We start from the raw sequence: 26,759 nt of genomic DNA on the forward strand, positions 1-26,759 counted from the left end.
TCCCTGTCCTTCTTGAACTGAGGGGCCCAGAACTGGATGCAATATTCCAGATGCGGCCTCACCAAGGCAGAGTAGAGGGGGAGGAGAACCTCTCTTGCCCTACTAACCACTGATGTTTAAACCAAAGCTGGTGAAACACGATAGGAGTATTTAGTGCAACAGTTGCTGGGCAGAAGAGTCACTGAAGTACTTTCCACAATACATAGCCCATGTGCAAGAGCTAGCTTTAAAACCTCTCTTAAAACCAAGGAAGAAGTATCACTACTTCCAGAACAGATACTGGCTAATGCCAATCTTACAAGTTTTGCATCAAGCTACTAGGAAAGGAAACAACTTGAGTTTCTGAAAGCAGACAGGAAACTTCTGAAGCTCTAATTTTAAAAAGGGTGCAAAGTACCCTGCCACAAAGCCTAGTGAGGTGACTCGGTGTACATAAAGCCACCTGCAGACTTTGCTGGTCAGGTTCCTCTGTTCCCCCCTTTTTTATGTGACTTCCTATAACTGACCTAACAGCAGATTCTTTGACTGCTTCTGTGTACTTTCAGTGTTAGAATGTGGATGCAAATAGAAATTCAAACACAGCAGTGTTTGCTAAGTGAAACATGCCACCTGCTTACATAAAACAGATCCAAAAGCTACGGTTTATGGCCAATTACATGGAAATTCAAAACATGAGGAGATCTGGAAATGTCCAGTTATTAATATGAGGGTATGTATGGCCTGATGCAATCAATAGCACAATCAACTCTACAATAAGATGAACATTATGTTCAATTCACAAAAATCTTCATTCAAGCATTAGCATATTTTCTCAACAAAAAGTATGTTTTAAGAGCATCCACAAAAGTACCCTGGGCTTTCTTTTACCTTCAAACTTGTGTCACAATGCCAAAAAAATAAAATTCAAACTTGACAGCACTCAGCTACACAGTGCAACAGACGAGGCAGTACGTGTTGCATGAACTAGGCTATAGTCCTATGCCATACTTGATTCCTTGCCTTTTGGGCTTTCCCACCATAGCATAACAGTCAACTCACATTCAGCTTGTGACCAACCTACATCTTTTCTGCTCCTCATCTTGTGTTCACATGGTTGAGCACTCCTGTGCAATAATGTGATCTTGTCTCTTTCCTTTTTTTTTCTATAGCTTCTTTTGGAAAACACAAGAATAAAGGACTAGAAAAGCAGGAATGTGTGATCAGGTTCTGAGTCATGAGAGACTTGGAAGTGTCTCAGAACAGGAGTGTATCTGAAGGAACAGTAATATTGGAACCTATGAGCTATGAGGTTATGGCAGAAGAGCCAAGACAGAAATTAGACTAAAATGACTCCTAGAAAAGAAACTTATTTACCAAAATATCTCAATAATGTGCAAAGAGACCAACTATGCAGATCCATATGGATATCCATCACCTGTAAGTTTCTCATAAAACCAAAAGTAGAAACACTAGGTGTAAGGTTGTTTGCTAACTTACCAACAACAGCACTATGCACAGATGCATCTGGAAATTACACATTTCTAAATACCAATTTTAAGAGTCCATTCATTCCTTAGCTTCACAAGAAGGATAGAAAATAAGGACAGTCCCCAGATCCAAAGCCAAGATAACCTTTGAAAACTGAACACTCCAACTATACATGCTTCACTTATCAAAAGAAATACTACTAGGATCTCATGGTTCAGGAAGTCTTCAATACTCTGAATGGACAACTCTCCTCAAATTCAACCAGTACACACAAAACCACTTGGCAAACAGAAGATCAGATGCCAGCTCTGCCACATGGTGATTAGAAGAGATACACAAAAGCACACGCTACCTGAGGACCCCAATAAGAGTTCACACGGATAAATGCCAACTTAATCTCGTAAATCCCAATGGATTACTACTTTGAAGCAATTCCCCAAAGCAAGATTGAAAGGTACAACAGTGTCCCATATTCTAATATAAAACAAGCACAACATTGACAAACTTCAGCTTGAACTAGTTATAAGACATTTGACGCCAGATTCCTCTGACAGAAATGCCAAAATAGCTTAACATTCTCAGAGCCTGGTGAAAACGGGAGTGTGCATGAACGATAGCTGGGAAATAGTCTAGTATGAAACTATTTCTGCAGGTACCATAGAGGAAACCTGAATTTTCAAAATCATTCCCAACAAAATTCCTCATAAAGCTCCCGGAAGCTTCAATTTAACTCTGAGTGGTACAAGTGGATAATCTTTTAAAAGATTATGGTCTTCATCTACTTTCCCACAAGAGCCAGTAGAAGTTAATCAAGCAACATCTACATTTCTTTTACAAAAATATTCAATAAGCTCAGATACCACAATTGCATACAAACAATCCCAGCAATATTCCATCTGTGATCTCCTATCATGCCAAGAAAAATATCACATGGAAGACCCAAGTTATTAGATGACCTCACTCGGATCATTTTCATAGCTTTGAATCTAACTTCAACCTGAAATTCTTTTGCAGTAAGCCAAGTAATCGAAAACGTCTCTATGCAAAGTCCTTAACCTGCATAGCAAGTCTCAGGTTATCACACATGCAGACCAAACCTGCCTTCAAAAATTAGATAAACAGATCATATCAGTACTTCCATGTCTCCAGTGGCAGCTGAAAGTCCAGATGAATTGGACCATCAAAAGTTATAACAAGAGCTGTAGATAATTATACAAGGATGTTTTCAGTTCTGCAACAGACTGATTATGCAGGAGCCAGGGAACTTGGTAAATATGGAAGAAAATACACCCTAAAGGAACCTTTGTCCTGTCGGCAGTACATTTATCTCCAAGCATGTTCCACATAGTTTAAGAAAAATTAAACAGATCTTTTACAAGCTTTGTCTGATCACAGACATCTCCAAATATGTCAGTCAGATATACCATCTCAAAGACATATCCTGTATCAAGTGTCACTGATAGTTCATGATCACAGTACACAACAGCACCAAGCAGCTGACCACTTGAAAACACACAGGTGTTCAGGTCAAACTTCTTGCAGAATGCCAGATGGCTATATGATAATTTTATAGCTCTTAATGAAGAAAAGTGGTGCCTCATTAAGGAACATCTATCAAGTCCCCCTGCAACCCATGAGATGGGGGCTTAGGGGGAGAAGAGGAAAGGAGAAATATAAGGGAAGAATCCTTTTTCCAAATTAAGAGGTGAAACCAATTTGTTCAAGATTTCACTAAAAAAAATTATCTCGTGTCTTGCAGATCGAGTATCAAGGCAGCATGCACTGCCAGAAGCGGTGCCCCTAGCATTTTAGCCTACTGAAATTAAACCTTCAATTGCCTGAATATTACATTTTCCTCAGACTAGAGGCACACACTGATTATGGGAGTGGCATCTTCAAAATACCAATCTTTATTGCAAACCTTCACTAAAAGATTGATTTTATTTCTCAAAATAAATAAAAGATTAAAGAAAAAAAAAGTGACAAAAGTCTCAACATTCTAAGCCCAAAGAAATTACATCCTAAGGAGTCATCCAGTGCAACGTGGCTGCCAAAGGCAAGGACCCTCTAGAAAGCCATTGCAGCCTTTTGGGTTCTCAAAAGGCAAAGCCTGCAGCATAGGAACCCATTGCAGAAGCAACTGCAATCAAAAGGACAATTCATCATCAAATGTTCCTCAAAGACTATGAATAACAACAGATTTGTTCAGTTTAACATTATTCTAAAATATTTCCAGCTTTAGAAAGAATCATACAAGAATCAGAAAAATGCTTGTGTACCTTGGAAAGACCAGGGATTTCAAATAATATAGCTAATATCCTGTTCTCAGCACACTAAGAACAGGATTGGGTTTACTACACAATTTTAATTTACTCCAAAAATGTTCTACATTGGACAGTCTCACCACTGCTCTCCATATATTTCAGATATTTAACCACAGAACAGTTTATGGTGTACATAAGATAGTTTATATCCCATAGTACAGAAAAGGCAAGAAAGAAATGCTTGTTCTGGACACTAACACATCTGTGTAATTATTAAAAGCAACTGTACTTTGCCAAGAGGAAGCAGTCTATTAGTTTTGCTAACAAGCTAGAACACCTCAGTGTCTTTATATTTTGATATTTTAGCTTTATTAAATTCCTTCAACAGAACAGGCTTTTTGTTTTATTTCCCTCTACTGTTGTCACCCAAGTCCCAGTTGCTTTTTCTTTCCAATGTAATAGTCAAGCTGTTCTGGAGTGGGAACAAGCTCTTATTTAGACCTCCAAGGAAACGAAGTTTCTACCAAGCAATTTCCCAATGATAAAAGCCAGCCTTTAAGCAAACTGAGTAAATCTTCAGATGAGGAAGATACCACAACTTGCTAGCATTTAAACCCCATGCTTCTGTGTTTTAAGTTGCAAGTACACTCAGATGCCCACAAACTGCTAAGGAGAACTCAGCCAAGAAAATGACACTTTAATCTACTTCTAGAAAAAGGGGTATTTTCTCATTATATGCATGTAGGGTGCTTTACAACCCAGATTTCAGCCAGACATCCTGGCTTTTTCATATGTATGTAGGTGTGTATCTGTACGTGTACATTGAGAAAAAACAAAACAGTGTGATATGTTATCACTATTAAACCACCTTGGTTGATATGTATAAAGTATCTCATTGAATCGGTATAGTTACACAGCTCTTCCTGAAAAGGACAAAGAAAGAACAGCCAGCAACATAGCTAAAACTATACTGAAAGAGTTTTACCATTGCTAGCAAGTAAGGAATCCATGTTTATTGATGTACAAAAGACTGAATGCTAGCTACAGTGAAATATAGACTGGATGAAAGAACATATCCTTCCTCCAAAATAATGCTGTGCTCACGGAAATTGAGCAAATAAACACAGTGTTGAGCAAATTGATTTGCACAAGGCAGGATGACCACAACACGATTTTCTCATGCAATAGTATCTTGCCAGCACAGACACAAGCATATTACAAAACAAGTGTTCACCATGAAAAATTATTTAGTATTTTTAAGCCTACTCCATCACTAGTCTTGAAAAAAAAATTGTTTTTTTTCCTTTTCATATAAGGTAACATCAATGTGCAAGACATCAAAATAAAGTTGGAAGGACAGAATTTTCCTCTCTAAAGACTAATAAAAACCCTCTCAGCTTCCTCTCCAAAACCCCCTTGGAAAAAAAGAAAACAAAACACCACTATTAGCATCTGTGTAGTTAATAGCTCAGTTGCATGCTAGTGTAAGTAACAGAGGCCATACCGCTGTCAGAGTTCATAGCCAAAGTTATTCCAGTACTTAAGTAAAAGGAAACTGCTTTGAGCATTAAGCCAAACAGCAAACTGTAAACTCAAAGCTACTCAAGACAGTTCTACACATGCAACAAGCCAACCTGCCATATTAGTCTTTCTTTCAAGTGCTTATGTACTATCAAATCTGTTTCTCTAAGTGAAGCTGAGAAAGTTCCAGAGTGGCTGATTAGTACAGGCAAGCTCTGTAATAAATCTGGCTTTTAAGAAGCAGACTGCTTTTATCCCAAGTTGTTTTTTAAAAGCCCTGGTTTTGATTTAGACACAATACAGGTATTGAACAGAAATATGAGAGAACTTACAGTTCTTGAAATACCCTTCGAGATTTTACATCTACCTTTAAAGCATGACAAGCATCAGAAGTTACTCACGTTCTTTGGACTATATATTTTCCGTTTTCACCCATGGCTGACTAGGCAATAAAGCGACACAAAGGTGTTTTCAGATGGATCTGATACAAACTGTACTCCAACGGCCTTACCTCTTTCCCAACAGCCTCTTGAAATGGAGAACATACACAGTTGTTGCTTTTCCCATGCAATTGGGATTGTTGTAGGGACTCCTGAGCTCATTTACAGTCCCAGAACATCACTTTGAGTCATTAAAGATTTAGTCTGGGCTTCCTGCCATTTGACAGCTGCCCAAGAGTAAGCAGGGTGCAACAGTCTATCCTGGGCACTTCATTCCTGGCCTCAGTCCCACATATGACTTCTCAGAGTGTCTAATGAAACAGAGCACAGCAAGTAGGCAGCATTCTCCTGCCTTAACTGCAAAGGTAACTCACAACTCCAACAATGCTTGCGTTTAAGACAAAGTAGTGCCTAAATTGCCCCATAAGGGCAGGTGAAGGCTGAGAACACCCCGATCAAAGATCTCTAAGCATGCCCTGAAGGACTGGAGATTGGACCTGGGAAACACGGACTGTCCTAGGAAGAAGTAGAGATGGAAAAGCTGGAACAGCAAAGATGCAGGACACTGGATTTTCCTTCATACCCCAAAACTAGAACAGGTCTATAGCTCAACATTCAAGAAGACAATAACAGGACCAAAAATGGTTACCTTGGATTAGTTTTTTTGAAGGATGAGTTAAAGAGGCATACAATGGGGAAGAGAAACTATTGTGTTAAACAAGCAAGATGCTAGGAAACATTCTTGCTACATCAGCAGAGAGCTGTACCAGCTGGACACTTGCTAGATCTATAGGCTCAAATAACTCTAATCCAGTAACCTAAAGGAAGTGACAGGAGAGCTATCCAAAATACTGACACTCGCAAAGCACAAGCAGGCTGTCTTGGAACAACTGATCTTACTTCAACTGGCAGCACATGGGAGTAACAACAAGGAGGATATGGCACAGATCTGAGTCCCCCCTTCTGCCTCCTCCCACCTGAAGTCAATAAATGCTTTAAATGGGGCAATGAATTCTGGCAAGAATTAGAAATACCCTAAATAATCAAGTCTATCACAGCAATTTTTCAGACTGTATGCAAGACCCCTGAAACTCACAGGGATGCTGAGCCCTCAGTTACCCCAAGACTCCAGGTTGTGCATTCCTCCCAAAGCTTATTGCATTATTTGACAAGATGACTATGTTCATCTAGTAAAAAAAAAATTCTACACAAACACACAATTTCAGATGGCAGCACCACAGTTTCAAAGCTCTAATTCTAGTGTAGTGTACAGTTAAAGTAACAATATGCTTAACTGTAAGAACAAAATATTGATTCTTGTATCAAACACACTGCCTTTCTGACTATGTGACCGATCCTGTGGGAATTAGGGATTTCGACAATGACTTTGGACACTGAAATTAGAGCAGAACAGCACCTTTTGGAAGACACTGGCAGAGTTGAAAACAAAGCCTCTACCTTTAAATAATATGCAGCAAGAATAATCCTGAGCTTAGCAAGTGGTTCTCATTGCTACAAATATATCTGTACTTCCCTTCTCTGAGCTTCCTTCAAGCCCTCGTTAACCTTTGCACATAAAGCATGTGGTGCTCCAAAAATGCTTAACAGCAAAGAAGATTGCATCCAGCCATTTGTATGTGTGAATCCAAATTCAAGACTATTGAAACTGCATTTATAAGGCAGTAGGCATGGTCTTAAAACCACACTGGCAATTTTTCCAGCACATTATATTTCTATTCACTGTCTTACTGGAATGCAGACACCACCACCACCCCATTATAGACCACATAATTCAGCCTGCTTAGGCCTTAAAATATGCAGTCTACTTCAGTCCATATTAACACCAGCACACATATATAACAAGGTTCCTCCACTTAAAAATAAAAGTTAAAATACTGATAACAGCAATACTGACAGTATATACATTAATAGCACAAAATCCCAACTAGGAACAAGGCTACTGTGCAGTTTGGTTGAAAAGCAGAGGTAATCCAGGATTTAATGTTCACTGAGTGGGCAATACATAGCAGTTACCCTGCCTACCCAGTGATCTAAGTTCCCAGTGCAGAGATTAAGGCAGTATGAATAGGAGTGCCTTACCACTTGTAGACCAAGATGAGCTAGATGCCTGCTTGGTCCTACCACTGGTGACTACCATTCACTTTAAGATGCATTTTGAATAATATTTAGCTTGTTCTTGGGATATTAGTAATTCTGGTACACTTCTGTACAACAGCTACAGCAACAATATTTTACTTCCTTGAGCACAGCACTCAGTATATTGACAAATAGAAATGACTTATTCTTGGCAAACATACTTTCTGACTTTTTTTTGCCATGAAAATCCTTCCAATTTGCAGATTTCCTTATTGAAGGTTCATGTGGCTCCTGGGCATTGGACAAACCATGAGTCAAACAACCTGTCACAAGGTCTATTTTATTTACAACCCCAAGTAGCTGAAGCATTCCTATTTCTTAGCTTCATATACTTCCCTCCTACAAAAACTATAACCAACCAAATGAACTAAACAACCACCTGCTCCCTTTTCTCCCTCCAACACCAGTGCACTGGATTTCTCCACTGTCCTTAACTTCTCCAAAATACTGCCTACCTACAATAAAAATTCCAATAAAACTACTAATGGCAGGTAATGAACCAGAGAGGAAAAAGCAGCTTCTTCCAGCTACTCTATACCCTGCCAGACTCCCCCAGATAACCCATTCTGGCCCCTTCTTCTGCTGCAGACTTGTTTATTCCTTGCAGATTCAAAAGCAACAATACACTTAACAATCAACATCTTTTTGTTGCAATTGCCACTGCTGGAAATGACTTCAAAGCATAATGCATATATAGACCATAGGGCAGCCTTTACATAGATGCTGTTCTTGTTTGCCTATATAATGCATTATAAACTAGTGATATGAAATGGTACTTCAGGTAAGCTTGGAAACATCTTTGCATCCGAAGCCAGTAGAGCTTTAACATGTCTGTTCTTCATCCTAAAAACTTAGGAAAATACTCTATTCCCATATATAGCTGGCACAAATTGACATCTCCCTGACACCCCCAGGCAGCTCAGGAAGCCAGAGCAGCTCTGCTGCTACACTGCTCATTGGCTGACTGCTTTTGGCTAATTCTAGCAACAACTGAAAAAAAAAAATCTTATTGATGCTGCATAACTGTTGCCCAGGAAAAACACTGGTACCCACCCAGCTGAGAAGCTGGACACACCACCTGATGTGCTTTCATCCTGACAGCTTCCTGCATGCTTACCTTTCTTTTTTTAAGCCAAGAATATAAAGATACTGTGCAAGAAAGCTCCAGGCAACCTTCTCTTTTCTAGTCAAATAAACACCATTCCCTGAAGTGAACACTTACTTTCAAAGACCTTTTTCTCCAAGACTTTTAAAAACACACCATTTAGTCCCCTATCAGTTTACCCCATGTGTACGTCTGAAATTTTTATTAAAGTTTATCTAATAAATATGATACCCCCTTTAATTACTAAAAATAATTTTAATAAGAAAACTCCACAAAATCATCAAGATCATGTTTCTTTTTTAAAATTAAACCACCAGAGTAATTTCCCTAAAGATTTAGTTGTACAATAGATTTATTTTATTAATATTTACTAAACCTGTTAACTCTGTCTACTGAACTGTAGAGTTTGTCTGTCAAACTCTGGACAGAAGTATAAATCCCTGGAGAACCTGATAATATTAAACCTAATACAGACAGAGCAATTAAGTTTTAATAAATTGAAAAGAAAGCTAAAGTTTTCAAAAAATCAGCTAGTTAATTTTTGACCCCATCTCCTCTTCCCTTATGTCACAGATAAATTGGGAAATATTAATTCTATAATGAACACATAATTATTACCATACCAATCTACATTTTATAAAGCCCCTTAACAATTAATTGGTTTTATTCAACCCCACTTTCCCAGACTTCTACAGATGACCAAAATCCACATCCAAAAGCATATGCTCTGCTGACCTTTTTCCCACTGAGAACATAGAATTCTTGAAGCCAGACAACTTAGGTTACCATTAGCCACAGAAATGGTCCCCAGTTGTACTGTAGAATTTGATACCATGTCTTCTTACAAATAGCTGTATCTTATTATTTCACTGAATTCTATACTTTAGGTACAATAACTTGAATTAATAACAGACCCCAAATTCCTCCATCTTCCAAAACAAAGGAAAGCTTCTTTGTGATGTGTCAGTTTTGCTGGACACAGAAAATGGACATAGATTTTATGTCTTTTGGTGCAATTTGGATATAGTTAACCCATTACCAATATGATGCTAGGCTGAAAAATATTTCAGCTCTCAGATGGCTAGTGGGTCACTCTTTATTTTTGAGTGTCACAGCAGATCAGAATTGAATACCAAACACAGGCAGTACCTATTAGGCTAAAGAGGAAGTGAGTGCTTAAATCTAGAAAGACTATTTGAGCATCAATTTCTACCCTACAGTCACTGTTAAATGAGCCAGCAGGGACTCCAAATTAGAATATTCCACAGCTGAACAGTTCTTGCCTCAGGGATAAGATTTGCTCCCAAGATTTATCTAAGGGATGTAAATGTCCTAGGGCCATACTTCAAACAAGAGCTACATGCTGGTAGACTGAACTAACATCCAGGTTGCCCTTCTAGGACTAAGATGTTACTCACTTTTATTGTTCCAGATAAAAGGTAAGAAAATATAAAACCACCTTGTATTGAACAATACTCTTTATCTGATCAAAAAGGAGCACCAAAAGATCCAAAGACAACATGCATGGAACAAACACACTAGCAAAATGACAGGCTGGATAATTAGGCTTTCACCTTTGATTTTTGAGGTCTTTGTACATGGATTGCCATACTGGCATGTATTTTGCCATAAAGCTTTTCCTCAGAGAAGCATCAGGTAACGTACTCCCTTCATACCAGAAGGGCAACTAGTTCCTCGCAGAAGAGCATATTAAACACTGATGTTACAGCAAAAACAAACTTTAATTAAGGAAAAGATTAAATAATCCATTAATTACATGAAAGCTATTAAAAAGAAAAACACAACCAAAAACCCAAAACCAAGAAAAGCTTGCAAACTTCAATTTAAGGTGAGAAAATGCCAAATGTGCTTCTCAAAACAGGTTTTCAAGAAAAGCAAGAGACCTGCATTAAAATAACCCCCAAAGGAATGGGACTGTGTGGTGTGAAGTAACCACATGTGCTACAAGCAACTTGTATTCTTCATCTCAGCCAGCAGCAGCTGTCAATAGTTAACAATTTCAGTGATCAAAACAGTCAATCCTTTAAGGGCTGTCACTTCTGTGGCATTCACATTATCATTTGGACAAAATTTGTACCAATATCTAGTATCAGCAATGCTCCAAAAGGGAGAGCAAGGTTTGAGCTTTTTTCTTTTTTTTTTAAATATATTTAAATATTTCTGGACTGTTTGAGGAAATCCCCATCATTTCTACAGTATTATCTCAGAGTCAACAGCAGGAGGCCATGGTCCAGTTTCTGAGTCCTTAAGAGCTGTTGCCCATAACAAGTAAGGGCTATTCAAACTGAGGTCACTATCAGCAGTTTTGTTCTCACTACTAGGATACAGTAACAAATTCTGAGGAGAGATGGTACAGCCCAGGTTGTTGTGGGTCACTGTATTTCCAGGATATATGCCATGGTAAAGACAGAGCAATCATTATACATCACTTCTTTTTTATTCTCTTGAGTTCCTCGTGGTTCAGTGTCACAGCACATCCCAAATAATTTCATAAATACTAGTGCAGCTTACAACAGATTTTCTTCTACATTATTTATTTGTCATCTAGTTTATGGACCCTATGGTACTTGACTACTACAATAGCTGTACTTAACAGCAAAACATTTACCCGCAGAATTCTCTAAGTAATTCAGCAACCTGCTACATTATTTATTTTTTTTTAGTTAGCAGCAAAGCAAAAGAACAGAGTTATTTATGCAATATGATCATTTGGTTTAAGGAGAGCCCATTCAAAACTAAAGCTAAGTTTATCCCAATGATGCAGCTTGCTCATAACAAGCTAGTGATGTATTCCTTGACAAAGGATAATGACAGTGGTCTAATCTGCCATAGGAAGCCATCATCACAACATGACTATACCATAGGCTTCTTGTTTGAAAGTTTGACTGGGTTTAAAATGTCAAGCTTTAACCCTGCTCACATAAGGCTACTAGGGTCAAATAAACAGACTATCTTACAAATGCTTATTTGAGCAAATAGCAAGGATGCACAAGAGATGCCTTGACATATGGAAACACTCAGCTCTTGCAAGAACGTTTTCTTCTATCAAACCAAATGCAAACTGCAAAATCTAAACTCTATGACAGCTCCGGTATATGCATAAATTTGAGATTTATGGAGGGGGAAGGAAGGAAAGGAAGTGAAAAGGTTGGAAAACTACCAATTCAGAACACAAATTGTTTATGTTCTCTGCAGCTAGCTTTGCCACACAAATACCCTATCACAAGATGTTTGTAATACTGCACTAAGAAAAACACTAGCAAAAAAGTTTATGATGTCTATCCCAGAGAAGACTTTAAGCCTGCTTAGAACACTGGTTATGATAATTTCAGGGTTTGGGAATTACTTGAAAATGCAACATAACTAAATCAGTTTTGTCTTGAAATTATGCAGAAAGGAAGGTGGAACTCTCTAACTCATTTCAATCAGCTTGTCTTCTCTAAAACCCCCTTTCTAAATATGAAATGACAAAACAGACCCTCTAAGCATCACTACCTCAGTTAAATGACTAGAGTTACATATATAAAAACACAGATACATATGCAGGTATTAAGTTCATATGCTAAAGGTTGCTTAATTCTAGTTTCTGACAAACCAATCAGCCTACAGAAATTCAGTGGGAGCTTTTGCAGCTTCAACCAAATGCAAAGCATATTTTGACTTAATTCTCATGTGAAGACAATTTATTCCTTTATGTGACTGATAAGCAGGCTTAGAATTAAGCTTCAACTACAAAAATTATTGTAATTATTAAGAAGGAATTAATCTTCAAAAAAAGGTTTAACAGAGTAGTATACTAGTATTATAGGAACCACAAAAATAAGACCCCAGATCTATCTTTGTTTTCTGAAGATGTGATGAAGACAGTCTAATTCTTACTCTGAAGCAGTAGTGCTCCACTGTCTTCATTAAGGTAACAGTGCAGATGAATAAATACTATTGGTTTAGACCAGCTCTGCACCAAGAAACAAAGACTGCTGATGCTTAAAAACCCACAAACTTGCATAAACAAGGACTCCCTCTCCCCTTCAATAAAAACAGAGAAAATGTATACAAAAATAAGTATCTTGAGAGAAAAGAATATTTAGTTCTTCCACCAAGTATAAAAGAAATCTGTATTGCTCCTACAGATGTAGCATTAGCCATGTCAATCAAGATCAGTATCCATAACTCATGTACCTACAGTTCAGACACCCACATACTCTCATTCCTTTAAAAAGCACACCACCACACTTTAACATAAACAAAAATTGCATTTCATGGGTAGGTTCTCATTTAACAAAGCCCTGCTTTCACTTCATCATGCATCCTTATGCTTCCATGGTCTCTTGTATTTATTAGAAATATTTATAGGTATGCTGAAGAGAATCCCATCTACAATGCAAACACTTCACCATCCAGCTGAAGCCATTATTATATTGGTACTTAGACAATAGAAAACAGATCTGGATAGCTCTCAGGGATCATCTACTGAGAGATAAGCCTTCACGTACGTGAAGACCATTAGCAATTTGAAGAGAGTGTTTTTTCCCAGTTTCCTTTAACATATGATAATTCTTACAAATGAGACAGCAAATTTTAAAAGGAATTCAGGGCACACAAATGCTCCTTTCCATTTTCATGTAATTTGATCTACTCCATCCTATAGCACGGACACAGCATTAGCAGGATGAACCCCCAGCTGCTAAAATACCTACAGCCTAAAGCTGCAAGACCCCTTTTCTGTCCTGACAAATGTGATCACTATCAACAAACGAAGGGAAAAGTAACTTAGAAAAGAGTGTTTGGCTTTTTTAATAGCCCTTGCCAGCTCTCTCAATTTCCAGCTATGGGGAAAAAAAGTTATTTAGAAACCCAGTCTTCAGACTCCTAAAAGTCCTTGCATTCCTTCAGGTCCAAGTACCCCCACTTCATCCAAACTAATTATCATAGTGCCAGAAAACACTAAGAAATAAAACAGGGCCACAGATAAGGGAAAACAGTCATTAGCAAATACTGAAAAGGGAAAGCAGGATGAAACAAAAATACCAGCCCAACTCATTCACCACTCACAGCTCAAACCCATTAGTATCACTTCCTGACAAAATCGTAATCTAATACTTAAGTTACACAGTCTTGTGTGTACTTAAACCTACAAGTCCAGGTAACACCTATATTCTTTCATTTGTAATTCTACTCAGTATGCTCAAATCAAAGCAGCTTTTCACATGAAGAGCTGTGTATTTTCCACATCCATACAACTAACTTTCTATGCAGATTATCAAATACCCGGAGTTATGAAAGATTCTATTTGTTCCTCAAAAAACCCCAGAAAAAACACTAAATCCCTTTGGTAGAATGTTTTTGATGATTTATCTGATTAGTAGACACTGTTCCTTGTATAACTACCTATTAACTAAATGCCTGCTTCTAGATTAAGAAAAACAGAAATTTGAGCAAGAAGAAGAATCTGGTACACCAAAGTATTCTTTCCATAGCTTTTCCTAATTTCCCAATTCTTTTGCAAATTCCTGTACTACACAGAAAAGCTGATTACAATTCCAGGCTGACTGGTAATTGAAGTATTTTATTAGCCACAAGACCCCAGAGGAGCATCACAGATGCCTCTCTGAAGGAAAGGTGATGGTTGGCTAAAACTGAGCCTGCTCACATTGATCAGTTTTCCAGAATAGTGGCTTTGCCTGGAATCACTTGGCATATGATAGCAGGGGAGGAAAAAAATAATCCCAGTTTCATCTGTACTGCAAGATGTAACCTTCAAAGCATGTATGGTGCATTAGCAGTATAGGATTTGTTCTTGTCTTCCCAGCAGTTATTTGTACACCTTACTATCTTTTAGAAGGACTAAAGTACACAATACCAATGCTTTGGAGCTCCCAGTAGTAACTACTACTAGTATGGGTTTAGATTGAAAAGCCAACAGTAACTTTACACCCATTCTTTTAGGGGCAATCAGCATGGCATCAGCAACAAGGCCCAGACATCCTTTCTTTCAATAACAAGAAAAACAGGAACCAAAATGCAACACCTTCAAAGTTTCTCAAAGCTTCACAGACATTGTCTTCTGGAGTTGTGCTCAGTAATTTGAAATATGGATTTATATAAAACAATTCATACTGTGTATGCTAAAAAAATCCCTGTAGTGAGGCTAATACTTTTCTATGGAAGCCATTATGCTACACAAGTCTCTTTTCCTGCTTAGTATAGTACAGAAGATGCATTTGGAACCATATTCTTTGCTTGAAGACAGGAAGACTGACATTGACAGTCTATTTACTTTTATTAGCCTACTCCTCAGGTTCTCCTCCTTGCACAGACAAGCTGAGTTTTCCCAACGGCTATTAGAAAAAGCTTTAGGCAGCAACCCAAAAAATCTGCTTGTTTCTAGCATATGGGTAAAACCAGGGAACAGATCAGAGCTCTACTTCTTAAAAAATACTGAGCAGTTTAGCTGCATGTTTCCCAGATAATCCCAGATCTATCATCTATCACTATTTACATACAACAAATATTGGTGCCTGTTAAAAATCTTATTTTTTTTAAACTCTGTTCACCACTGTGGGAAGGAAATGTGCACACAAGAATGTAGGTGATGAAAGTCATTGGATAAATCCAATAGTTTTATCATGCTTAACATATTTTCCCTATAGGTTATAGAACATTCATAGTAATGCTACCCTACCAAATCGCAAAAATAAGATTACAAAATAGTCAAGTTTTCCAGGCCCTCACTCTTAACTGGAATATAAATCTAACCATATGTACAGCTTCTCTGCAGGTATGAAGACCCAGTCTGGGAAGTCAAGACACGGACTGCAGACAACAAATTAACAGCGTGAAGTTTTGGTAGTTAAATAATACTACATAATACCATGGTAGCACAAACCGGTTTATTCATGCTCATGTTCAACAGCTCATCCAAAGATGCAGCTGAGCAAGCAGAGAAGTGAAGGAGGCCAGCTTCTGTTTCTATGCTTATACTTTTAGTCAGGTCATCATCAGGAGAGGCTGGCACTGAGGGTTCTTATGCTCGAGTATCAGCCTGTTGTTACTTCTGCATCAGCATGCGCCACAAGATGATGATCATGAGTCCAGGCACACTGTCAGTTCTGCAGAACACATTCACTGTGTAACTCCATTTATAGCAATGGAATTACTTTACAGCAAAATACTAGCCACAGGTTCAGACCTAAGTGCCTCTAATTTTCCCCTTCCACTATAACCCAAACTGGTAACCAATTGATACAGTTCCCAGCTCTCCTTTCTACAGGACTGAAGATGAAGAACACACCCAGCAGTCCTTAGCTGCAAGATCCACCACTCTCATCTCAGGCTTTCCAAAACCTCTCTTGGTCACCCCATTCCCCTTCTTCAGCTCTCACCCTCACCATTCTCACACTTCAACTTCTATGAGATGCCAAAACAAGAAATTTGTCTGGGTTAAGAGCTGCACAATAAGACTTCATGATGTTCCAATTTAATTAAACAGAAACTGAACCCAATAATCACCTCAAAGTAAGTCTTGTGCTCAAAATACTTTCATTTGAAAAAGCTTTATTAGAAAAAGAAAACCCAAGTAAACATATGTATGTATGTAATTAAGTCTATAAGGGATAAGCATTCACAGATTATTATGCTAAATTTCTAGAATTCAGCTGAATCAAGCTAGGGATTAGTCTTTTTTGTTTCCTGTAGCTCCCTAAAGAGAACAGAAATTATTGATTTTTCCCTCAAGTGCATGATTTAGAAAAAAATTGAGCTTTCAAAAACAAGCCAAAGACAGTTGTTCGATCACATCTCACCTGCTGCTGCATGCCAAGGAGCAGAAGTGAGGGGGGAAAGTCACACAGGGACTGCACAAAGGGAAAAAGCATATCAATATTTAAAGGCTCTAAGCAAAGCTTGGATCTTGTAAAAATTCGTTTTTAGTATTAATGGATTTTAGAGATGGAATAAATTAAATATAATGCTACAGAAATTCAGTGTGAGAATCTTCGATTGATAGACTTCAGGCTAAGTTGAACTAAGTCACAATTCCTGTTACAGGTGCAACATACAAACTAGGTATTACTTACCAGGATCCAACACTGAAAAACTGACAGTAAGTACCTAGAGACACATCCCTTAGAATTTCAAGCATTAGTGGCAACTAACAAAACGTGTATGAATTTAATATTTAGACTTATGCAAAATTCAGTTCTACATTAAAAATGGTGGTAAGGGTACTTAGGGGGGAACCCACAAAAAAACCCAAACCCAACAGAAGTAACTTGGTTTGAAAACAAGACTGTTGAAATACAAAACATTTTTGAGGTACCACGTCAGGAGCTCCACAAGTCTTGTGCTCTTGTTTTGGAAAAACAAGTTAACTGAGCTAAAGTATCACAGTCATCTTTATCATTAAAAATGTCTTCATGATGCACCATACAATCATCCATTTTCTTCACTTAAAAGGCCAGTAACTGTATATCAAAGAGGGGTTTTGGTGAGCTGACGTGCCATGGTTCTCTATTGCTAGATTATTTCATTCTTTTTCGTCTGAAAGCTTCCTTTTTTTTTTAATTGGTTTACTGGAAAACCTGTAATACTGTTGCCTTAGTTTACAGTGGGATTCTAACACCAAAGTCTTCCACCCATGAAACTGGAACAGCTACCAGATGAGGGGACAGCAGAGGAAAATTAGAATGTGCAATACTAATATTCCACAAGGCTTCCACAAAATACAAGTGTCTACCCAGAACAAACCAAGAACAGATACTGTTTTATCTGCTGCTTTTGCTAAAACTTATCCGCTAACAATGACTTGTTAAAGACTCTGTATTCTCAACATGAATCAAGTGTGGTTATATTTTACAGGTTGTTTCAAGTATAAACCCCACACTTAATGCTGAAATGCTCCAAGAATACTGATACACAGTATGTCTGAAGTAAATTCTCAACTTTGCACAGGGGATGTTGCTTAACAGCTATCACTTTTCAAACTCAAATCACCCCAACAGCAGCCAGAGGCATGTACAGCTGAGATTAAGTTTGTCATCCCCAACTCTGAATTATCTAAAGTTACAGGACCAGAAAAGAGAACTTTCAGTGATGTTATTTCAAAGTAAAGCTATATAAATGAAAAGCATGAAAGACAGGCACCAGTCTTAGATGGATTTTTAGAACTGTTAGAGTATTAGCTCAGATTTGCGGCTCATGAAAGGAAACGAGAAGGCATCAGTTAAAATTAGAAAGTGTGGAAGATATATTGCTATGCACAGGTGGAACCACTCTATTATTTCTTTCCACTCCCTATTCTCATACCACTACCATATGTGCACCAAGCAACACACAACAGAAATTCACCAAGGTGTTTTGTATTGAGTTCTGTGAAGTATCTTCTATATGCAAGAGTGAATCCTTACGTGTACTGTGATACTAACAGTTACACAGCTGAGGATACAGTTAAGGTGTAAGGCATTCAATTCAACGTGTGCTATTAGCAACACTACAATTCCAACTTAAAAAATTAGGAGCAGTTGCTGTACTCTCTTTATTCCACAGAACTCCTAATTCAGCTACATAAATGGAGATTGCAGGTGGGGAGAGATGATTGTAGAGTTTGCTTTTTATCTCGGGATTTTAAGTATGCTGGATAGAAAGTTGATTACATATTTCTTTCCTATGTTGGCAGAAGTCAGGCAAAAAGAGAGGAAGGGGGGGTTTCATTCTCTGGCAACCAATGTTTTATCATTCTAGTGTCCTTACACTGAGCCGTGGCAAGATGCACACAAAACAACTCATATTACTGATGGTGTCATCCTTGACCTCTCATGCTTTTATGAGTATGACTAACTGTTCTTATTTGAAGAACAGATCCATCTTAATGGCCAGTATTCCATGCAGTCAGAAAGTCTCCAATTCCCACACTCTTTAAAGACAAATAAGAATCCTCAAGGGTCTTAAAACAGGCTCCACACCCCCATCTCTCCAGCCAAACTGCTTTCTGGCATAGAGACGGTAGGAGACTGCAGTAATAGTTTCATGTGTTTTACATGTGACCAAGGACCTCCTCTACCATCATGGGGTCTGTCAATATAACTGTGATTGGTGTTCAAACTGGAGACTGCTGATTAGATAAATCTGCCAACACTTCAACACAGTAAGAGGACAGACTTTCAATAAACTTCCAACAGAGATTTTATAATTTCTCCTTATCTTAATCCATATCATGAAGACTGATACAACCTAAATCTTCCTAGACAGCTCAATCCATTCAGCTTCTCAGTTTATTACTTTTTTACCCATTTTCTCATTTGTAGTACAGCTACTTAACAAGTCTAGTTTCTCTAGAAGTTAAAAGTTATCTTTGGGTTTTAGCTTCAGAGAGTTAAGTTTTATTTTTTGGTATCACTGTAAAAATATATAGTTCTGTATTCAGCTTTCCAGACCCCCAGTTTCTGCTGCTCAAGCAGTTAAAAGAATACCTCAGAACAGCAGTACCACATTTACTTACAAAAAAGTTTAGAAGTTATGACAATAATTGCTTGCCCTACTAATACTCACTTGATAGTAGCTTCCTTCTCCTAAACCTAAGGGGATTGCTGCTAATTCCCATACTCCCCCCACTGCCCCAGAAGACATAAGTCTGAAACTAGGCAATGGACTCAAGATTCATCAAGTGGGTGAGTAGATCTATCACATTTACTTACCCTCCTTTTGATGGGGAAAGGAGTATGTAGTGTCTTCTACTTATTTTAATGTTTTTTTAATTATATGTTAATATAATATGTTTATTTATTTGAATATTTAAAATTTCTTTTAATTTATTTAATGAATTTCTTTCCACAGGATTCCTGCCTATCACTCCTAGCTAAGTTATCGTATTTGTAAAGCTGTGGGTAAGTGAGAAGAGATGCTTAGGTCAACAATGTTTTCTCCCAGTTTAGTTCCCACATTATATTACCTTTTGTTATTCACCCTGCCCTTTCATAGTCCTTTCAGCCAATTAACCTAAATCACAATTTAAAAGCAGATGTTGAAGCTGTTTGGCACTACTCAGCACCTTCTGTATATTCTCTACAGAGGTAGCAAACAGGGCACAGCAGTCTGGTGCAGGCAGGGCAAGCACTCGCCTCAGGCTATGACCCAGCCTTCATTTACTTATGACTTAGTTGTTTGTTTTTTTTTTTTTTTCAAAATAAAGAGGAACCTGTCCCTCAGCCTCACCCAGTCTCAAGGGAGGTGTGCTGCCTACCAGGGCCTTGGATCAGAGATACTGCTGAGAAACTGCCTACTCTATTAGGTCCTATTATGACCCACTCCTAGTGATCCCATGTAGGTGACAGTGATGATGTGGCAAGCGAGAGAATGAGAAAACAACACCTCCTTCTGTCAAGAATTACATCAAGATTTGCTTACTTACATCTAGCGAATCCTCATTGACCAGGATGAGAGACATACTCTGTGAAATGAGTCTGCAAGAATACCCTGCAACAGAAAAAGAAATAAAAGTCAAGGATTTACTTTTCGGAAGAATATTTAAGGTTTAGCTAAAACTTAAGATAAGAATCTCTAGGTCAGATTACAAGTTACTTTCAGGTAGGCAAAGCATAGGTGTGTAGGACACACTCCAACTTGACAGTTTTACTAGTAACACAAGCTGCATTTCATCTGCATTTCCAAGAATATCACTTCAGATGTTTTAACCAAAGAAAACACTATGCAAACTAGATGCAGTAAATATAGGCTATAGACCTACAGCAAAATCATATATTTGTGTACCAAAACAGTTCTTTTTATCTACATGAAGACAGAATTGCCTTCATCACATTATAGAAACAGATCTGAATGCACAGTTGTACCTGTGCCACATGACTAGAAGCACACACATTGGATCATTTGGTGTTATCACTCCCCTCAGCCAGAGTTGGGTTAGACAAGCATTGATTTTTTGCTCTTGAGTCTAGCATAAAAAGTCTTTCATCAAAAACTACAGATCCATGACACACACAGAGCCCCTACCAACTCCTATAGGCATCAGATAATTGTACTAGATTATTCCTAGTGTAGTACTGCAACATGAAACACGAGCAAGTTGCCACAGTGTGGTGCAGCGCATGGAAGACAGTTCTGGACATTTACCAGGACACCAAAATTCCAAGCAGAAACTCACAAGACAGAAAAAGAAGCCTCTTATTTTTGTACTAAGAGCCAGTGACTGCAGTACCACTCAATGCCACTGAAGTGGCAGTTCCTCTGCCACATGACTATCACTGACATGAGACAGTCTTATCCAGGTTATATATACTTGGCATCTGCAGAATAAACAGTGCAATTCCAGCTCAAATTAAAGGCAAAAGACAAACGCAAACTTGCAGACTGACTAGACTGCATTACCTAAAAGCTCATGCCTGTTCTCTTGAGATTAGCACAACAGAGCTCCGCAAAACAGCAAAGAATTCGTTTATTTGAACCACATGCCTTTCATTGCTCATCTAAGTTACACAGGAAAAGGAAACACAATAGAATTATTTCATATTTCTGATGTGCTTTTGCACAGAAATGAATCATAGCAAGTTTAAGAAATGGCTGTCAAATAAAATGAGATCTTGGGGAGTCTTTTAGAGTCTAGAGTTTACTGCAGTATGAGAGTAACATACCTGTGATGAACCACTGCAAGGCCAGCAGTTTCAAAAGCAGAACAACACAGTCAGTGTAAAAAGATTAAGTGTCTCTCTCTGTGCAACAGCAAGAGAACTGAGATGTGAATTCATTTTCTGTGGGATTCTTAGTTCCTTAGGAAGTCCATACAGATTCATCAATTGCAATGCAAATCACTTCCTCAGGCTAAGGAATTTTTCATAATTGGCTAGTTTTGTAGGTATAATCCAGGGTTAACATGTCTGCACAAACCACTTCCAGCAAGAAAGCAAATCCCTCATCTTCATTTGCGGAAGGCACATTTATATCACAAAGGGAGGCACTTTCAAGGCAGCAGGTTTGATTACCCACAGAAGTTTAATTTCTCTTTCATTCACAGCTGTTTGGAATATGAGTATCAGGTGCAACCTTGCAGATGCATTTTCATCTTATTTGCGTTACCAAGCTGAGATGCTGAGGTTTACTTTCTGTTTTAGAGAATATAGAATGAAACAACTCACACAGGCCTGTTGGTAAAAAGATGAAATATATTCTAATGAAGTGCAGCTTACAACATGAAAGCTTTGCAGATAACCTCTGATTCTGCCTGTGAACAAGTCTTAGGTGGTGGTACAGAAGACTGAGTAACAAAACTTCAACAGGTAGAGACAAAACACTGACTTGAGAAATAAGTCAATTTACCATTTCCAAGTTAACCCCAGGCTCAAGAACTGCTTCCTTAGTTTTACTGAGGAGAAAAATATTACAAGCTTGAAAACTTCCCTACATGCCAGGGTTATTCCTTTCCCCAGGGAATGGCAACAGCCTTGTGCAGTAGGCTGTTACAAATTCAGTATAACCAATTTAAAAGGATTTCCTAGTAGCATTTGATTGGAACAGCAGCTGCAACAGCAAGCTATAAATTTCCAAACCACTGCTCAGTGTTTCATTTTACCCCTTTCAAAATGAGCAAGATGCCACTTGACAAGTGCAGCTGGAAAAAAACAACTGTGGAAAACAGTTCTGCTGGGCATCTTAGAAATCACAGTCAGAAGTAGTAATCCTACAATTGAAGTCACTTCACATCTTGTCATCACATTAAACAGGAACGAGATCAAGATTGGAATATGAAGATAAAGTCAAGCCTAACAATGGTTTATAGGAAATCTATACATTATGTACAATTTCAGGACTATGTTAAAATACAGCACTAGTAAATAATGTTAAAATATAGCACTAGTACAAAGTAACCAGCAACCATAAGCAACATTTGTAGTCCTATTCTAAAGTTTTAAAATATTTTTATAACAGTTATTACTGGCTGTACTAACATAGCCAGCAAAAATACACTTTCCAAGATCAGGGCATATTTTTGTCAATACTTCTCAGTAGAATAAGATGAACCACGGGTTCAAAGCCAGGTACAAAATATCAATCCGCACCTGTAAATTGGTATCTAGCTCTTTAATTTAAAAGTCTGCTAAAAGTACATGAAGCAGATGAATCAGATACTTATGAGACTTGCTTCCCTTCAAGTGTCCTGGGAGAAAGACTGCTTGAACCGGAGTTCAAGGTCATAGCCCACAGGCACATTCGTACTGCAGGCATACAAAACCCAGCATCTGAGGCGAGAATGACTATCCTTTGTGTTTAGAGAAGGCATATAAGCCCCACTCAAACTTTGCATAGGGATGCAGGCAAGCATGCTGGTATTGCTTCAGTTCCCTCAACTGAAAAAAAAAAAACCAAACAAAAAAACACAGCTTGCTGTAACAGAAGTGTTCTTACCTCTGAATTGCAAAGATATGGATTTGATGGATGGATTGTAAGATGGGTAAGGAATTGGATGGATGGATGCATCCAAAGGGTTACAGTCAATGGCTCAATGTCCAAGTGGAAACCAGTAATGAGTAGCGTCCCTCAGAGGTCATCATGGGAACACCACCATTTAGTATCTTCATCAATGACAGACAATGGGAGTACACTCTCAGTAACACCAAGTGTAGTTGATAACCTAGAGGGAAGAGATGCCATCCAGAGGAACCCTGATAAGCTGGAAAAGTAAGACTAAGAATCTCATAAAGTTAAAAAAAGCTGAGTGGAAGGTCCTGCACCTGGTATTTGGACTTGTCACAACACAATTAAGTCCACACTGGGGAATGAATTGATTGAGTGACCCTTCAGAGAGCTACCTGGGGATACTGGGGCATGAAATACTGGATGTGAGACCCCACCTGGAGTGCTGCATCCAGCTCTAGGGCCCCCAGATTAAAGACAGACATAGACCTGTTAGAGCAGATCCACAGGAGGTTCACAAAAGTAATAAGAGGGCTGGAATATATGACTTGTAGGAAAAGGCCGAGAGAGTTGGGGTTTGTTCAGCCTGGAGAAGGCTCTGCAGAGACCTTTCAATATAGAAAGCAGGCATATAAGAAAAATTGACCAGGGCCTGTGTGGCAGATCAAGGGCCATCACTTCAAACTGAAAGTGTGAGTTCAGACCAGACGTAAGGAAGAAAGTTATGATGGAGGTGGTGGGACTGGAACAAGTTGCTCAGAAGAGTTGTGGGTGCCACATCAAGGGAACTGTTGGAAGTCTAACTGGATAGGGCTTTTGAGCAATCTGGTCTAGTAAAAAAGCTCAACATGAGCCAGCACTGTGTGCTTCCAGCCCAGAAAGCCAACTGTATATGCTGGGTTGCATAAAAAGAAGCATGACTAGCAGGTCAAAGGAGGTGATTCTCCCCCTCTTCTCAGGACTCATGAGACCCTACTTGGAGTGCTGTGTTCAGCCCCCAACACATGAAGGATGTGGGCTGTTTGAGGGAGTCTAGAGAAAGCCATAAAGATGATCAGAGGGCTGGAGCACCCCTCCTATGAAGACAGGCAGAGAGAGCTGGGATTGTTCAGCCTTGAGAAGAAAAGGCTCCAGGGAGACCTTAGTACATAAAGGGGACCTACAAAAAACCTGGACAGGGACTTTTTACAAGGAATGGCTTTAAACTAAAAAAAGTATAGGTTTAGATTAGATATTAGGAAGAAATTATGCACTGTGAGGATGGTGAGGGACTGGAACAGGTTGCCCAGGGAAGATGTGGATGCTCCATCCCTGAAAGTTTTCAAGGCCAGGCTGTCCCTGCCCATGGCCCAAGATTTGGAACTGGATGATCTTTGAAGTCTCTTCCAACTCAAACCAGTCTGTGATTATAAAGCAGTGCTCATAGCTACAAATGCATACTGTAGGTAAGAGCTCTTAGCCTGACTGTAGGGATTAATTTTTTGTTCAAGGGAGGGATGCAGTTCAGTAAAAACTACATAGAATCATAGAAAAGTTAGGCTGGAAGGACCTTAAGATCATCTAGTTCCAACCCCCCTGCCATGGACAGGGACACCTCACACTAAACCATATCACCCAAGGCTTTGTTCAACCTGGCCTTGAACACCACCAGGGATGGAACATTCAACAACTTCCCTGGGAAACTCATTCCAGTGCCTCCCCACCCTCACAATAAAGAACTTCTTCCTTATATCCAATCTAAACTTCCCTTGTTTAAGTTTTAATTTGTTACCCCTTGTCCTGTCACTACAGTCCCTAATGAATAGTCCCCCCCCAGCATCCCTAGAGGCCCCCTTCAGATACTGGAAGGCTGCTATGAGGTCTCCATGCAGCCTTCTCTTCTCCAGACTGAACAGCCCCCCATTCCCAGAAAAAATCTAAGAAAGTTATCAGCTGGAAACACATCAGTTCTGCTTTTCCAGGAACCTGCTGAGAACCAACATCATGGTAAATTGAAATCTGCCATGGCTTTTTTGCCTCACTGAAAGGCAAAGATGATCCAAGCTCTGCAGATTGTTTTAACAGAGGATGAAGATACAGAAACACTGTTAAGACTTCTAAAGTTGTTTCTAGATGCTAAGGAGAGTTTCAGCTGATAAAAACTGAAGACTACATTTCATTATAAAAAATGTTTCTGAACTTCTGACTTTAAGTAGAGAGTTCAAAAGGTTTAATTAAAGCTTATCAGAAACACCCTCTTCACCTGCAGGACTATGAGCTGGCACATGACTAAATAGAAGGCATTCAACCACACCACAGCAAGGTCAGTCATTACCCTTCAGAGAAGTCAGGAATGCAAGAGACAACATACAAATGATGAAGGCCAATGAACTGAGATGAAGCTGGAAGAACAAAGTACTCCAACTCCCTGATGCAGCTGCCAAGAGTTCAAATATCCCTCAGTACATATGCATATCCTTGCAGCAAGAGAGTCCATAAGCATAACCTCCACGCACAATGAGAAACTGAAAATACTTTTTATTCTCCAGATAGCATATTTACACCTGAAGCATAAAACATACATGTGGATTAGGTTTTAAATTCAATGCTTGTAACCCATTAAAACTGCAATATACAAAAACTGGAAGGGTGCCATGTGTTTGTACTTTCAAGGCAACTTGAACATGAAGCTTATTAAGTTTGAGTTTTACTATCAAACTGTACACTAAAAGTGGTAATTTAGAAATTGTAAGGGAGATGCTTATTCCTTTCAAGTTGTTTCATAAACTTTTTTTATGACAGCAAGCTGGAAGGTACTCTCCCCTCAGCCTTCAGAGCAAGCAATTGCTGCAAAGCTCATTTACTTGTGTTCAGGCTAGCTGCTGTCAGTAACTTCTCAACTTATTTGAGGTATTTATGCCAAGAATGTGTAGCTACAATTTTTTCTTTTAATTTCTCAATAGATGATATTTCCCTTCTCTCAGGTTGCCTGCTGCTTTTAAAGCATTTATTTCAACCACACACCTTAATTCTAGCACAATCTTATCAGTTCAGCAAGCTATTTCACCTCTTGGTACAACTTCAGCATAGGATAGATGAAACTTTACTCATTTTTGAGAAGTAAACAAAAATTCTAGTCAAACAAATTCAGAGTAGCCAGAAAGTACCTATGTTGAGAGCCGTTTCCTGCTTGTCACCCGTCAGAATCCATATCTTAATTTCTGCCTTTATTAGTGTGGCTATTGTTTCTGGAACACCTGCTTGCAGGCGGTCTTCAATGGCTGTAGCTCCAAGAAGCAGCAAATCCTGGGAAAAAAAGAGAGAATTTGAGGGATGGTTTTCTTAAGATAAACCTCTTCTGGAACACACTCAAAAAGGAATTAAAGA

The 26,759-nt window shown here is 38.7% G+C and overlaps 1 protein-coding gene across 4 annotated transcripts in view; it reads right to left on the minus strand.

Annotated features, from left to right (window-relative positions):
* The window catches only part of ATP8A2 (ATPase phospholipid transporting 8A2), a 279,853-nt gene that overhangs the window by 202,419 nt on the left and 50,675 nt on the right, over positions 1-26,759 (minus strand). For all 4 annotated transcript variants that reach the window (XM_031049535.2, XM_013129215.3, XM_031049536.2 and 1 more), the window contains 2 exons: positions 26,540-26,678; positions 20,380-20,444 (listed from right to left, as the gene is read on the minus strand). In XM_031049535.2, coding sequence (XP_030905395.1) covers positions 20,380-20,444; positions 26,540-26,678 — 204 coding nt within the window. The remainder of the gene's footprint in view (positions 1-20,379; positions 20,445-26,539; positions 26,679-26,759) is intronic.

The sequence above is a fragment of the Melopsittacus undulatus genome, chromosome 2, assembly GCF_012275295.1.
Source record: "Melopsittacus undulatus isolate bMelUnd1 chromosome 2, bMelUnd1.mat.Z, whole genome shotgun sequence".
NCBI lineage: Eukaryota > Metazoa > Chordata > Aves > Psittaciformes > Psittaculidae > Melopsittacus > Melopsittacus undulatus.